The sequence below is a fragment of the Alligator sinensis genome, unplaced genomic scaffold (genome assembly GCF_000455745.1).
Source record: "Alligator sinensis unplaced genomic scaffold, ASM45574v1 scaffold559_2, whole genome shotgun sequence".
NCBI classification, from domain to species: Eukaryota; Metazoa; Chordata; order Crocodylia; family Alligatoridae; genus Alligator; species Alligator sinensis.
In genome coordinates, this window is record NW_005842046.1 from 15,846 (window position 1) to 30,470 (window position 14,625).

The window sequence follows — 14,625 nt, forward strand, 5'->3', positions numbered from 1 at the left end:
GACTGCCCCCTCCAGTGACCAACCAGGTAAGTAGTGAGGTCTTCTACTTTGACCTCATTACACTTTTATTGTAGACTGGAGTCTTTTGGTGCAAACAAAAGTCCCTTCCCCGGTCCACCCAGCAGCAGAGGCCTAGGAGTTAGGATTCACTGCATGACTAAGGAGGTGTTGCCTAACGGAAGTGCAGAATTCAGGATCTCTTTTGAATCCTCAACCCTTCCTCCACGTGCTGTTAGTTCCCCTTCCGTCTATTAGTTCAGCATCTGCGCCTGTCATTACGCTCATCTTGGACAGCACCTGAGACTTGTACATTTTCAAGGTGCGAAACATATCCAGGAGATTTTAAACACTTTATTTAATAAAAGTTAAACATACAAAACTGAAATTAACACACTTTGTAGTCATAAAAATCACCTTCTTCCGTTAACAGGAAGAACCTTTTTCTATGCATGGATTCTAAACTATCAGTTGCAGAGTCTAGCTTGAGTTGTGACTCGGGTAGATGATGGACATTTCCACCAATCAGTGCATCAACAATTGCTGACGTGACCTGATCTAGTTAACAAATTACAAAATGAGCTACATTATAACATAATATACAGGGGAAACGTGGTCAGGATTAATGAACAAGAAATACCCTTGAATTATTCAGCAGGTATTGTTCAGTACTCTTGCTCATCAACTCAGCCCTAGATTTTACAAAAATAATATCTACATTGTATACAGGGCTATCTATTAACTTTTGTTTTAAACACGTTACGGATTCAGAGATGGCACCACTACCGTAAGTGAGCGACAAGTAACAAAGGAAAGCAATCACATACAGAAAGTACAAAAAGGCAAGAGCTTTTACACATTGTTTCCTGAATAAAATTGAAAGGGCTCAACGACACCATAATATGGCCGAAATTACAATGAACATTGGGGCAAAAAATTCAGACTAACCTTTACTCATTTACAACTAACTAAATAGGATCCAGGCATTCTTATCCGATGTGCTTCAGTTCTGTTTAAATGGATGGAAACCCACACAAGCTACTCAACGAGATGCTGGGGATTTGCTGTACATTATCAAATCTCATAACCACACTGGAGAACCCAGCAGTTCTCACGGTCTACTTTCAGAGTGTATAACCTAAATTCTCCCAACACTTTAAATCCACAATTTTAAAGCGCCTTTCTACTCTGTAATTTGACTCTCTAAAAATGCCATCTTACGGTTTCTTGGTCGTCTCTCCAACTCGCAGTTCAAGTTTGCTGCTTCTACCGGTAGGGATGTTTCCCTCCAGTTTAATTCACAGTCCGGGAAATTCAGCCTGGAACCGAGAAGTCAGGTCACGTTGTTTCTAGCTCGTGAACAGTTACTGGTAATAAAAAATTTCCATGCGCCGAACTCTACCCTCCTTTACAGTTTACAGATCGACTGTCTTCACTGGGATTGCAAGGTAGTAACTTAGAACTTCATTAACAATTCCATTTATATACAAGCTTAGGTGGAATCCAGCTAATTCTCTCAGAGCGGTATAGGGCTCTCCAATGCTAAGCTTGTCACTAAAGCAAGCAGGTTGAACTGACTTTGAGACAAGAGAGAGCTGTTAAGGTGCCATTTTTTTTTTTTATACAGTCACTTTTCTGATGATTACCCTCACTCAAAGTATGAATGGAAGGTTCTGGAGATCCCTGTTTCAGCTAACTGCTGTTTTCAACACAGCGGCTAACAGCAGTTCAAGAAAACATTTGTCTGCAGAACTGACGACTATAAAAAGTTTGGTAATGATTAAAGGAGTCAACTCAATAGCTGTAGATTTAAGGCTCATATCAGCTGAAGCCAAGTGATGGTGACAAAAATGGACTATTCACTACGTGCCAACAAATAATTTACTTTTAGAAAAATATAATGATAAAAAGAGAAGTGTAAAGCCCTGCAGAGATGAAGTTTAACCTTTTTTCCTATTACTGAGGCATTAAATGCCTGACATTATATTTAGAGGTATCTTGATACTGTGTCATGGGTTTGTCTGCAATTCCACATGTTCCAACTCCAACTTTGCCAGTTACACTCTCAGGAGAAGCAAAAATACTCCTCTTGACCTGAGAAGGAAAACAGAAACACCATTCCTAGTTAGTAGCAGTTAGTTGTCAACTTGTCAATTCTCTAATTCTGCAAACAATCCACAACTTTCAACTTTGCAAACAGGTAAGCTGAAGGGCTGACTGACTTCCAAGAGGAGCCAGTGGCAGACCAGACATCACAACGGAGGCCTTTCTGGAACCTGGTCCTGTGCTCTGGTCAGGCCTCTCGGGGAGCACTTACCACTTTTATTCAGAGCCAATGTTCATTTATGTCCCTCAAAAAAGCACTTGCAGGAAATGCTCCAAAGGAGGACTGATGCTTTAGCACTGCTCGTCTCCTCGCTTCTTCCTCTGCAAGATGCCAACTAACCCAGATACCTGCGTGACTGTCCCACGGTCATCTCTGCTATGTCTCACATGCTAGCCAGAAGCTAACCTCCAGCAGATATGAATCCTCCCAAGCTACACAACCAGCACCAGTGGACCCTGATGCTTCATCCCAGGTAAGTGCAATTCATTTTTTCACTCTAGGTAACTTCCTTACTACACCAAGCCTATCAGAATCCTTTATTAAGAGGATATATTAGATTTCCCATCTTCTCCCTTTATATGCAATTTAAAACAACATCCATCTAGCAACAGCTTCCAGTACCCACACTCTTGTAAAGCAGCTCACATTGGACATGTGATCTATGAGCAGCTTAGTTCCACACATCAGTGCATCTGCTTTCCTGCACAGGAAATCATTTTTAAAGTGTTTAAAGCATTTTTCCCCCTGGATAACACTGGCATAATGCATTTCTATAAATTTGAGTCCACAGCAGCTGCACACTGACTAGTACCACAGAACAGCTAATAGGGAACTACAAGGAGGGAACTCTCTGAATGAAGGCATGGAAGTATTAGTGCAAACCAAAATATAAACTGAGGAACAGCACGGCCCCCTCCGCTTGCTACTGGTTGTTCAAGGTCTTTCCTTCTCTCCTGGGCTAGTAAGAAAGCAGTGTGAAGATGTTCATGGGAAGTATCCCAATGGGAAGTCTCAATTACACAGCCAATAGCAGTAAGGACTTGCAACAATTTATTTCTACATGGTATTATGTGAAAGAGTTTGGCTATTCCTCCAAACACAAATTTGTCAGTGAAGAACTCTTGAAATTAGTTCTTCCTGCACAAATGAAAGCAATGGGGGTTTCTGAACCCCTATAAGGAAAGGTCCACCACCTGACTTTCATACTGACACAGAATTACTCAGCCAGACAGCTGCTGTTGACCCACTGTACTTAACAGTTTGCCGCTGGATGGTCTCATCTCAGATACTGAAATTAAGCATTGTGTCTTAAGACATGGACACAGTAGTGTGTAGTGGCTAAAGCAACAGAAATGTTTGCTACTGCACGTGCACTGGCAGGATTTACAAACCTGGCCTTTTTTATTCTTAGAGTAGGCTCTGTTGTTGAACTGTTGCCATTTGACTTTCTGGTCCTCCCGTTCCTGTTCAAGTTCTTTGATTCTCTGTGCTTTTTTCAAAGCTTTCTTCTTCTTATATTCTCGTTGCTGGGCAATCATTTCTTTTCTACAAAGAAAGGAAAACTGTTAGTTAGGCATGTACCTTAGTTTGCCGCTCACAACATGCTTTGGCGCCAATACAAAGTACAAAGCATAAAATTACAAACATGATGGGACACACAGGTTTAAACAGAACTCTCCTTAAATAAATGATAAAACCACAAGCCAAGGCTATGCGGTCAGGCTTGGACTCTACTGAGAGCATTTAGTTGCTTCTCCAAGTAGCCTATCAGCTGAGTTTCACTGTGGCGTTCCACAGAACGCTAAAACAATTGGAAGTGGGTGAACCTTTCTATGAAAGTCTTGGTTGCTGCAGGAACCCCTTTTGGCATGGGAAGGCTTTTTCTCCAGGAAGTGTGATTAACTGAGAACACTGTAATGTGGCTTCAGAAAAGCCACGCTGCCAGGAGCCAAGGACAGCAGTAGCATTGGTTTCCCACTACTCAAGACCTCTGTACCAATTGGCACCGTTCTTTTGGAAGTCAGGGGGAGCATAGGAGAGGAGGATCTGCAGCAGGTCACAGGGACCAGACTCCATGCTCTTTCTGTGTGGTGAGATAACAGCAGTTCCCAGTATTCCCACAAGGACCTCACTAGCATTTCAGCTCTTGGTTTGTTAAGACAGTCAATATCCACCACAAGAGAATGTAGGAACAAAGCAAGTTCAATCCTAGGAACAAAGCAGGAGCCACTCCAAATGCCTGGGTCCCCAAACACACAAGTTCCAAAAGATGAGCTGCTACATTCTGGTTTCTCACCAGAAAGCTCTAATGAGTGAAACCATTTCCTCATTCCTCCAAATGTAAGTAAGTCTGTGAAGCACTCACACTTTCACCTAAAAGCTCTAAAAAGAAATCTTGATAGATTTCAGGTGTCTACTATTTCTTGAATCACCTACACAGGGAGACAGGCAAGGCAAGTCTGTCTTCTCCCAAAACCCAGATGTAAGCATCATCAGGGCCCTCATCCAGAGCCTCCTCTTCCTTGTTCAAACATACTATCAAGGTTAAGTCACTTACTTGGACATGGGTTTGTTGCCACTGTCCTCTTTTGCTTTTCTTCCTTCTTCCACAGGTTTGAGGTTGAACAGAGGGGTGACTTCAGCGTTGCCATATCCAGCAAACGTGACTGCAGCTGTACCATTCTCCTCATCTATCTCTTCAATCTCAGCTTCATAACACCTGTAAAGATATCATGGCTGTAAGCATGTGAGTAAAGGTTTAATACTCAGCCCTACAATACCTATAGTGTAAGTCAGTGAATAACATTAAGCTAAAGATTTGCAACCAACGTATTTCATTTCTGAAACAATATGCTAACCAGGCCAAGGACTTGTTATTCTTTAAGGACAAAGGTACATTAGTCCAAGGGCTGCAATGCATTATATTTAGTCCTGCACAACACTGATCAGGACCAGTGGCAGCGTCAAGGTCCTGTAGCTTCCAAAGCTAGCAATAAAGGTCTTGTGCAACCATAAAGTTAGGAACCCTTTTTTTTCTGGTTTGGATAGTCATGAGATACATCTGTGTCAGAACTTTTTAAATGTCAGTTTAAGCCTGGTTGGGAATTGGTAAAAAGGGGTGGGGGGCTTTTTTGGTGGTAAGTGCTGATCTACTGATACAAAAAGATGTTTGTGGGAGATTGCTAGCTTTGACAGATCTCTCCACCTCTCCATTTCTGGAAGAAAGAGTTCTGACATTGTCAAATGTCCTGTTTCAACATTTTCATAGTGAAAAGTCCTCTGAATCAGAGTAACTTGGTTTTGAAGTGTTGGCTAGTTTATACTAACATAGGGCAAAAGTGGAAATACAAACATCTAAAAACATATCAAAATAAAACATTTCCGGTCAACCTGAACTGATTCATTTTTGACTTGGTTAATCATTTTAAAATTAAAGATAATCCCAATTCAGAACAGAAAAAAAACCATAGAAATCTCCAATCCTCGCAGACTAGGAGAAACTTTATAGACATTATTCCAGCTAACATCTGCTATTTCATTTCTGCTAGAATTTTAGTGACCACCATCTTGAAGAACACTCGAGGTAAACTAGGCACTGATGCTTTAGTACACACGGAAACAAATGGGAGCCCAACTTCTACATGGTTGGTAACATAACTCTCTGGCTAGAGATTCAAGAGACACTGGCTGTTTACATTATGTTGCAACTGAAATTCAGAAAGGCAAGAGGGCAAAGTGATTCAAGTCCAGTATCATGTGACCTATCCGAACCAGAAACGTCTGGGCAGACCAGTCCAAATATTTTCAATTTCCAAAAGTTTTTCCAAGATCTGGCCCTGAACTAATGATCAGAGTGAAAATACTGACCCTCACTGGCAACCTAAAAAGCTTTAAAACTGAAACATTTGTAAGCTTGGCCATCAATGCATAGCAACAAAAAAATGTCTCTGGCACTTATAAAAGAGTGTTCTACATAAAATATCAATAATTTTGCATCAGCTCCTATCCTTAGTTGCCACTACATCACGTTAGCAGAGCCACTGTGCAAGGATATTGTTCACGTCACATTATTACAAAGAGATAATGGGTGCTGACCCTATCCAACTGGCCCAGTTGGCAAAAATTCTAAGAAATATTTCTGTGTTACAAAACTGTATTACTCCGAGTATACTTTTTATTTCAAGGAGTACGAACTCAGATTGAAGTGAAACAACCCCAAGACACCGTCACGTAAAGTGAGTAAAGTCTGAACGAACTATACTGGTACAGCACACTTTAAGGTGCTTTACCAATCGAGTATCCAACCATAAAGTTATCTGAGAGAGCAATATCAGTCTCAAAGGGTTCCAGTTTCTTTATAGCCAAAAGCTGGCATTCCAGATTAGATGTACCAATTGAAGTCTCTCATTAAGTCATCTTTCATAGTTGTAATAAAATGCCAATATATTAACATAATGGCAAGGCATTAATTACCCGACGTATTTGAAAGGCAACACATTACTAGATTAGTTGAGGAAGATATGCTACTGATTTGTCAAAGTGAAATGTTTATTCTGAGGGGGAGTGACCAAAAGGGCGATTCCAGGATCTCCTTAAGTTTTGTGCCTTTACTACTGACCTACAATAAAAAAGGGAGTCTACAGCTACTTAACCCTACGTTTCTTCTCTAATTCCTCTTTGCTATTTTACTTTAGACTGATTTTAAATGAGGCAGTTCAAGCTGAATGAAAGTCTCTTACCATTGTACTGTTTTATTTCATGTAACACTTAGAGAAGTTTGTTTTCTACACTTACTGTCCATCTTCACTCCATATTGCCATACATTTATCCCCAACCTTCCAGGAGTGACTGGGCAGGGCAGAAGCAGAACTGTCGGAACTTGCAAGTGTTTCTGAAGGTTGTGTTGAAAGCAGATCTTTGGTAAGTTCAATAACTTCCTGGAAAAGGAAAATGCAGACAATAACCTTTCAATCATCATTAACTGCACTTATTTCTTCTTCAAATTGAGGATTTTTTTTTTTTTTGGTAATAATAGTGTTAAGAGTGTTTCTGAGGTGAAGGACTTCTAGTTCTCTACCACTTCATGGTCTTATGCATCACAGATGTAGAGAAAAGTGATGTATGGCACATACTGCATTGTAAAGAGGCTACTGGCCACTTCTCTATCCTCAGCCGATTCAGTGAGAATGCCCCACTCTCTTTTTCACAAGAACTCTATCTAGATAAACTGCTTTTGTACAGGCACAGAGACAAAGCCAGCTATTTATGTGGGAACAATCCTTGATGCGACTCCTTGCACGTGTGTGCTGCGTGTGATGCTCTATTACTGACTAAAGAGTACAAGGCAGCAACTAGCAGAATGAAGTCAGGGTCGTGTTTGTTGCTCTGAGGGGAAGGCAAGGCTAAACAACCCTTTCAGAAGGCAACCATGTTTTACATTTCCATCTACATTTCAGTTTATTTTGCATAAGTGATTTAAAATTATTTATTGACAAAGATATTACACTTCTGTGTTTACACTTCTGTGTTTCAAATTATTGAATAACAAGTACAAACATAGTAATTAGTGCCTTTGAATGAATGTGACCATTTTTTCAGTTCCTCTAGAAAAAAAAAAAGTTAGCTGAACTCAAGCGTCCCCAGAAGAAAAAGGAAGTCTTTACTTTTGAGATCTAATTCTAAAAAGAACACCTTTTCAGAAAAGCATTTTGGGTACAGATACATGACATACTGTACTACTATGTAGTAAGTCATTCAAATCCAGGATAAAGATACCCCTTGAAATAGGTACAGTAGCTTTAACATGTGGAAGGCTGCTATATAGAAAGTGCCGTGCATCCACTCCTCAACTCAATTTCATCCTCAAAGTGAACTTGTTCTCCAGCCACTTTGGTAGTGGCTATTGAGGGCATGACAGACCTGACTACTTGTCTTCTCCCAAATATGGAATGAATTTCTATGGATTAAAATCTGGAGCAAGATACTCTGCAGTAACAGTGTAGTCTGTCTGCACCCTGGGGCACATACATGATTACCACTCATAGCAAGATGGACTCCACCTTTTCCTGGAACAGAACCTCAATATTTTAGACAAAGACCACCCCCCCATCAACCTGAACAAGGCAAGTGAATAAGAATACAGTCTTTTTCTACTAGACTGTGAATAAATAGTGCTACAAAGGTACTGAAAAAATCAAAGCTAAAACATTAGTCAGCAGCAATAGCCCAACCACTTTATCCATGTGATCTGACCTGACTGGACTATTTCTAAGGGTAAGTGCACAGACCAGTCTCAGTGGCCACATCTATGCGAGACGTTAATGTGCAGAAGACCAATTCTACTGCATGTTAGCGTGGTGGGCAAAACCCATGCTAATGTGAAGTAGATTTGGTCTAATGCACATTAACGTCACTAAAAAAACCCATTCATCTGCGCTAATGTGCAGCAGCACCAATTACAGTGCATTAATGACAGGCATTAGTGCCTGCCATTGCAGATACTAATTTACAAGTACTAAACTTAATGCACTGTAATTATAGTGCATTAATGAATGTGTAGACATGCCCAGTATTTCCTATTTTAGTAAAAGATATCCACGATTAGGTAACCACTTTTCTTGTTGATTCAGGAGTCAGAGTAGAGGAAACCATGTCTCTCTAACATCTATTTTTCACCTTATTAGAATAGGCAATTTCTGGTTCTACAGAAATCAAACAAATGCCAGTTAAGTCAGTGCCGTGCTTTTATTCTCCCATGTTAAGATTCTTGTGGTGCCATAACTTCTGATAAGACAAGTGATACAACAGCTGACAGAAGAAAACACATATGGGAACTTTCCTATAGGAAGAAAGGCAGCTGAAGTTTGTAAACAAGAAAAAAAAGTCTTCAGTTCTTGAATTATGTCACTAATTTTCACCATCTGATGCTAGTCTCAAATTTAAATGCTGGTGCTTAATTTAAGGGGGAAAATATTATGGAAAACCTAACTTCTCCCCTTACCCCCAGGTGCTTTCACAACAGTGACTTATGTTGCTGTTCCTGCACAAAACACTGCCCAAGGACAAGGCCAGGAGCAGAGTGAATCAGATGCTCTAATCTGATCTGCTCTGCAGGAAAAGTGGTATGTACTCATGTACCAAAGGCACAAGCTGTTTTGGTTGTCTGCGACTGTGGGATGATTTTAAAAAAAGGAATTGTACTAGTAATGAAGAACACTCCTGTTCCAAATGCATTTTCAGTTCAGCCCACAGCAAAAAGCAAGCACAGACATTCACCATTACTGGCTCTAGCCTTTTCCTTATCCCAAATCCCAAGAGGGGGTGGTTTGGAAAGTTGTGTACCCTAAGAAAATAAGGAATTCCCTTTGGCGACTCTCCAGAGAGACTGGATAGGCTTCTCCATTTCTGCTTTCTTAACAAAGGGAAGCAGCAGACCAGCCAGTGGGACAGGAAGGCTCCAGGACCCAGCAGAATTCCTCCATCAACTCATCAGGAATAACAGAGAACAGCTGTAGTCCATTGGAACCATCACTGAAATCAGCTGCACGGCACTGTTAAGGCAGAAGCCTATAAAGAGAGTGCAAGCTCAAGGAAGGAGGTTGCTGGGGAACAGTTCCCAGACACCAAACCTATATAGGGACTGTTCTGTTTTGACATGTACTTTTGTTTGCACCTAGTCACAAACAGGAGGACAACTGGATTCCTTGTTTGCTAATATCTGAACTCATGACACCTCGCTAGCAAGGATGCTTTTGGGTGATTATGGTATGTGTGGGGAACAGTGTTAGATTTAGAGGAACATATAGCAATAAAGTGGTAGAGACTGGGAAGAGGCCACAGTCTACCTAACATTGCTCCAGTCTCTTTTTATATAATACTGTATATGAACCAGCTCCAATTTTGATATCCAGAGTATTTAATTTGAGGGAGGACTATGGAGTATATGGCACTAATTACTCTTCCTCTCCAGGTCTGAGCTCTAAAGCAGCACCTTTGCCACAAATGGGTGACAGTAATCTGCAAATCCAAGAAGCACTGCAGCTTGCCACATGTGCGCTCCACTGGACCTGCTGATACAACCACACACCGATTACCTGAAGGTAGGTGTTTCAACTATGCAGTATACCACTGTAATGAGACAGCTGACATATTCCTGCCTCTTTATAGAATTCAAATGAATAGCTAGCTACATGGACTAGTCAGTCAACAATTCCTTGACTTTACTGCAGGTGTTTAAAGGACAGGCTATAAATTGCAAATTTGGTAAAACCTTGATTTCGTACCTGCTAAGTGTAATCATAGACAGAGACCTGAATTATGCATTGTCTTGCAGCAGTCACAAAGCAGTTAATTTATAGGATTGCTAACTCAAACTTTTAGAAGACTACTGAGGAAAAAAAAATGAGGACCAAACATGACAGGGGCACTGAGGAAGACAAAGATCTAAAACAGAGCTATTAATTCTATGAAAAGTCTTAAGGGTTAGAGAAATTAGATTTATAAAAATATTAAAAAGGACAGTGGGAGCTAGAAGGGAAATTTGACCCCATAAGACTCCTCAAAAAGAAGCTAACTAAAAAACAAGATGGGTCAATTGACACTTACAAGCAGGCAGAGGCTCTGAAAGCCAGTTTGTTTGTTTTTTAAATGGAAAACAGTGTGGTGCCTTGATACTAAAAGCAGTGAAAAAGCAACAGTGGTTTATGTATTCACCTGTCAGACCAGTAGTCAGAAAAGCAAGAGTATGTACAGAGAGTAGACATTGCATCTCCACATGAAGAGGAAGATGTTGGCAATCAACTCCACTTCTTCCAAGTCAGGCTGAATCCTTGGCTGTATAGACACCTTAACAGAAGTTTTTCAGTGAAGCAAAATATTTTCATGTAAATAAATGGGCTCCCTCTACATCTTGGTCAAATGTATTTCAGCCTGGCAGTTCATTACCCAGCTGAGCATGCTGCATGTGATGCTGCATCATAAAGGACTCTTTCAATCATGTAGTAGCAATCTTTTGAACAGACACGGAAACCATTTAAATGGGACATTTGACACTTAAAAAACAAAGCCAGGACTTATTTTCCATTTTTCCAGTTATAAGGTAGTTCATGTATATTAACTTGACAAGGCATCATCCATATCATTTACAAGGTGGAACATATGAATAGCAAACCTTTTAGAGACAAGAGTGTATGTATCTTCCCAATTTTGTGCAGAAAACTTTTTCTTACAAGAAAAAAAAAGTCTTCAAGTTGTCCTTTCAAATCCACAGTCTCTACATATCAAAGCCAAGGTACCAGAAATATCATCTTATGTAGGTTTTACTGTGTCTTTTTAAAAATACACAGATACTTTTCACTGTGTACAAGGAGACATATTCAGATTATGCTGAAAGCTGCCCAGTAGGTTCCTTACAATTAAGGAAGATCTCTAAAAACTAGAGTGGGAAGGTGCTTAAAAGCTTTCTCTTTGATTTTTTGAGTTTTAACTTTTTTGCTACTGTTCTTCAAGAAGCAGGATTGGTTACTGAATTTTGAGCTGGGTAATTTTATCTACTTCAAATAAGAACTTGGCAACTACAGTTCCCTATCTTAATAAAGTAGCATTTGGTACCTGCACTGTAACATTTAAGAAAACAGTAGAGGCAGGCACAGTTATGCCAGTTTTATTGTCTAACGGTTTAAAAGCAACACGGTCCTATTATAATCACGGTTGAGGTGTTCCTGATATCATTCAAAGTGTGTGTTATGAGGACTTGGGGAAGCTTAACTGTTCACTAAACTTGACAAGTTATGAGCTTAAAAGTCTAAAGCTCTTGTAAGTACCAACACGGCTTTCCTAACGCACCATATGAAACTCTTACGGAAAAAAAGTCAATGCAAAGTTTGTGTGTGCCAAAACTTCAAAACAATGCTCAAAGTATTTGGGCTCCTCTCTGATAAGTATTCAGTGAAAGAGTGCATAATGAATGCATCGCATCAGCAGCAAATTACATTCCTTTTAAATTTGTGTTGACAAACTAGACAGCATAAAATTCCATACTTCTAGGTTACCAAAGGATTCTCTCAGTACCACAAGATCAGAGATTAAGGTTGAATGTTTCTTTATAACTTTGCCAAAGTTATGAAAAAATGTAATAGGCTACAGGTGCAAAAGTAATGAAGACACTATCGAGGTATCTTTCCTAGTTTGTTCTCCTACTTTATAAGCCAGAAAGATTATTCCCCTTCCTAATTTTCTCTCTCTCTCTTTCCACCCTGCCTGTACAGTGATGTGGTTGCAATTTCTTTCTACCAAACTGAGAAGCCCTTCTAGTCTTCTACTTAATCAGATAAGATAGAAATACATAAGAATTACTATTTACTGGGTCAGACTGTAACTCCATCTTGCCCAGTGTCCTGTGTCCTACCATGACAGGGAAGAGATACCAAAAGGCAGAGTGAACTGGATCTGACCAGGGTTTTCCCCACTGTTCTTCTCTCACTTGCAGCCTCCAGCACTACAGATCCAGGATACTGGTTTTCTACCTCTTTTCACTTGCAAGTCCCTAGGAAGTTTTGAGTGGAGGTCCATACCCCTTCAAAATGTAAGTGTGGCTAATCAACATACTTCTGACTGATCACAATCATCTTTCACAGACCCCTTAGACCAGGGGTTCCCAAACTGTGGTACACACATCCCTGGGGGTACGCAAGATATCTCAGGGGAAGTATGCGGCAGAAATTGTGTAATGGCAGATTTTTCAATATATTGTTATTATTTTCATCAATAATAATGGGCACTGGGTAAAATATAAAACATTTGCTGGTAGGGGTATGCGTGCATCTGGTAAGTCTGGCAGGGGGTTATGCCATAAGAAAAAGTTTGGGAACCTCTGCCTTAGAGATGGTCTGTGGACCAAAACCACTGGTCTAGGAAGTTGTAAAGCAGAAGCTGTACCCCTTGCTCCAGCGCTGAACAGCTAGGGATGCCCCTTCCCTCCAGGGATGTGCCCAATCTCTTTGTGGATCCAGATACACTCTTTTATACTAGCTAAATGATGCAGCAAAGGCACTCCGGCCTTGGAGAATGCTGTTAGCGTCTGCTGTCCTGGACAGAGAGCTATCACCATCCTTTGAGGAAGAAATCAAACAGAAACTCTCCTTTGACTTCCACCAGCTGCTCTTCTAGTTCTCCCGGGCTCCAGGAGCCCAGCTGAGCTCCCGGCCTGCCCCTCTGGCACTTGAACCCCACCTTCCCAGTCGAGGTGGGCCAGCACTGCCACAAGGGGGCAATTATCACGATTATGTCCTATCATAATTATTACCATATCTATCATCATATCATAATCACGATACGACAATAATCACTACACGATATGATGATCATGGTGCGGCAATGATCGTGATATGATATGATGATAATCACGATACGATACGATAAGATGATCGTTGTGATGCTATGATAAGGTGATAATCACGATGATAGGATGACCCTCATGATAGTATGATAGGGCGATCATCGCAATCACCACGACGTTATGATATGATGAATGATAACAAGCGTGATTATTGCATGGTAATTATAATTGCATCGTAATTATCGTGATAGCAGGCTAAGGCAATCATCACGTTGCTATGAATCATGACTACCGTGAGCATCGCATCCCAATTATTGCCATACCATCACGTCGTATCACAATTACCGTGCTGATAGTATAGGGCGATCGTCATGATGTTACGATATGACGAAGCATAACAATCGTATTGTAATTATCATCGCAATTATCGCGATAGTATAATAAGGCGATCACCGCGATGTTACGATACAATGAAGCATAACGAGCGTGGCTATCGCATCGTAATTATCATCACGATTATCGTGATAGTATGATAGGGCGATCATAGCGATGTCACGACACAAGGAAGCATAACGATCATGGCTATTGTATCGTGATTATCATCGCGATTATCGTGATAGCATGATAGGGTGATCATCGCAATCACCACGACGTTATGATATGACGAATGATAACAAGCGTGATTATTGCATCGTAATTATAACTGCATCGCGATTATCGTGATAGTATGATAGGGCGATCACCACGATATTATGACATGAGTATTCATAACGAGCGTGACTATCATATCCCTACTATCGCTGTATCGTCACATCACGAGTATCGCAGCGGTGCAACAGCGCCAACCCTCATCTGACGTACAGTCGATACCAGTCAAAATGCAGGATGATTTTGGAGGCCGCGACCGGCGCTGACCCCCCGGTCCCTCTCTGCCGGTCGGGCTCGCCGGCAGCCCCCGAAACCCAGCGACGCTTCACTCTTGCCCCGGTTCCCGCGCGGGAGGAGACGACGCGTGCGCCTGCCCCCGGCCCCGGCCCACCTGCAAGTCCTTCTTCAGCTTGAGCAGGTCCTCGTTGTCGGCGTTGCCCGAGAGCGCCGCCTCCACTTGCTGCAGCTGCGCCTTGTAGCTGGCCAGCTGCTTGGCCAGGGCCTCCGACATCTGCAAGCGGCGAGAAGGCAGCCGGGC

General features: G+C 41.2%; 1 protein-coding gene and 1 long non-coding RNA gene across 3 annotated transcripts in view; one reads left to right on the top strand and one right to left on the bottom strand.

Moving 5' to 3' along the window:
* Nucleotides 1-336: 336 nt before the first annotated feature.
* SMNDC1 (survival motor neuron domain containing 1) lies at nucleotides 337-14,614 on the bottom strand. The gene is made up of 5 exons (XM_006022794.3): nucleotides 14,479-14,614; nucleotides 6,899-7,041; nucleotides 4,662-4,823; nucleotides 3,496-3,649; nucleotides 337-2,091 (listed from the first exon to the last, which is right to left on the bottom strand). The coding sequence occupies exons 1-5, from the start codon at nucleotides 14,596-14,598 to the stop codon at nucleotides 1,954-1,956; spliced, it is 717 nt and encodes a 238-aa protein (XP_006022856.1). The 5' UTR covers nucleotides 14,599-14,614; the 3' UTR covers nucleotides 337-1,953.
* Nucleotides 7,679-14,625, top strand: part of LOC106722157 — a 17,658-nt gene continuing 10,711 nt past the window's right edge. For both annotated transcript variants that reach the window (XR_001357959.2, XR_001357960.2), the window contains exons 1-3: nucleotides 7,679-9,868; nucleotides 10,074-10,203; nucleotides 12,591-12,686. This is a non-coding gene — a long non-coding RNA (uncharacterized LOC106722157). The remainder of the gene's footprint in view (nucleotides 9,869-10,073; nucleotides 10,204-12,590; nucleotides 12,687-14,625) is intronic.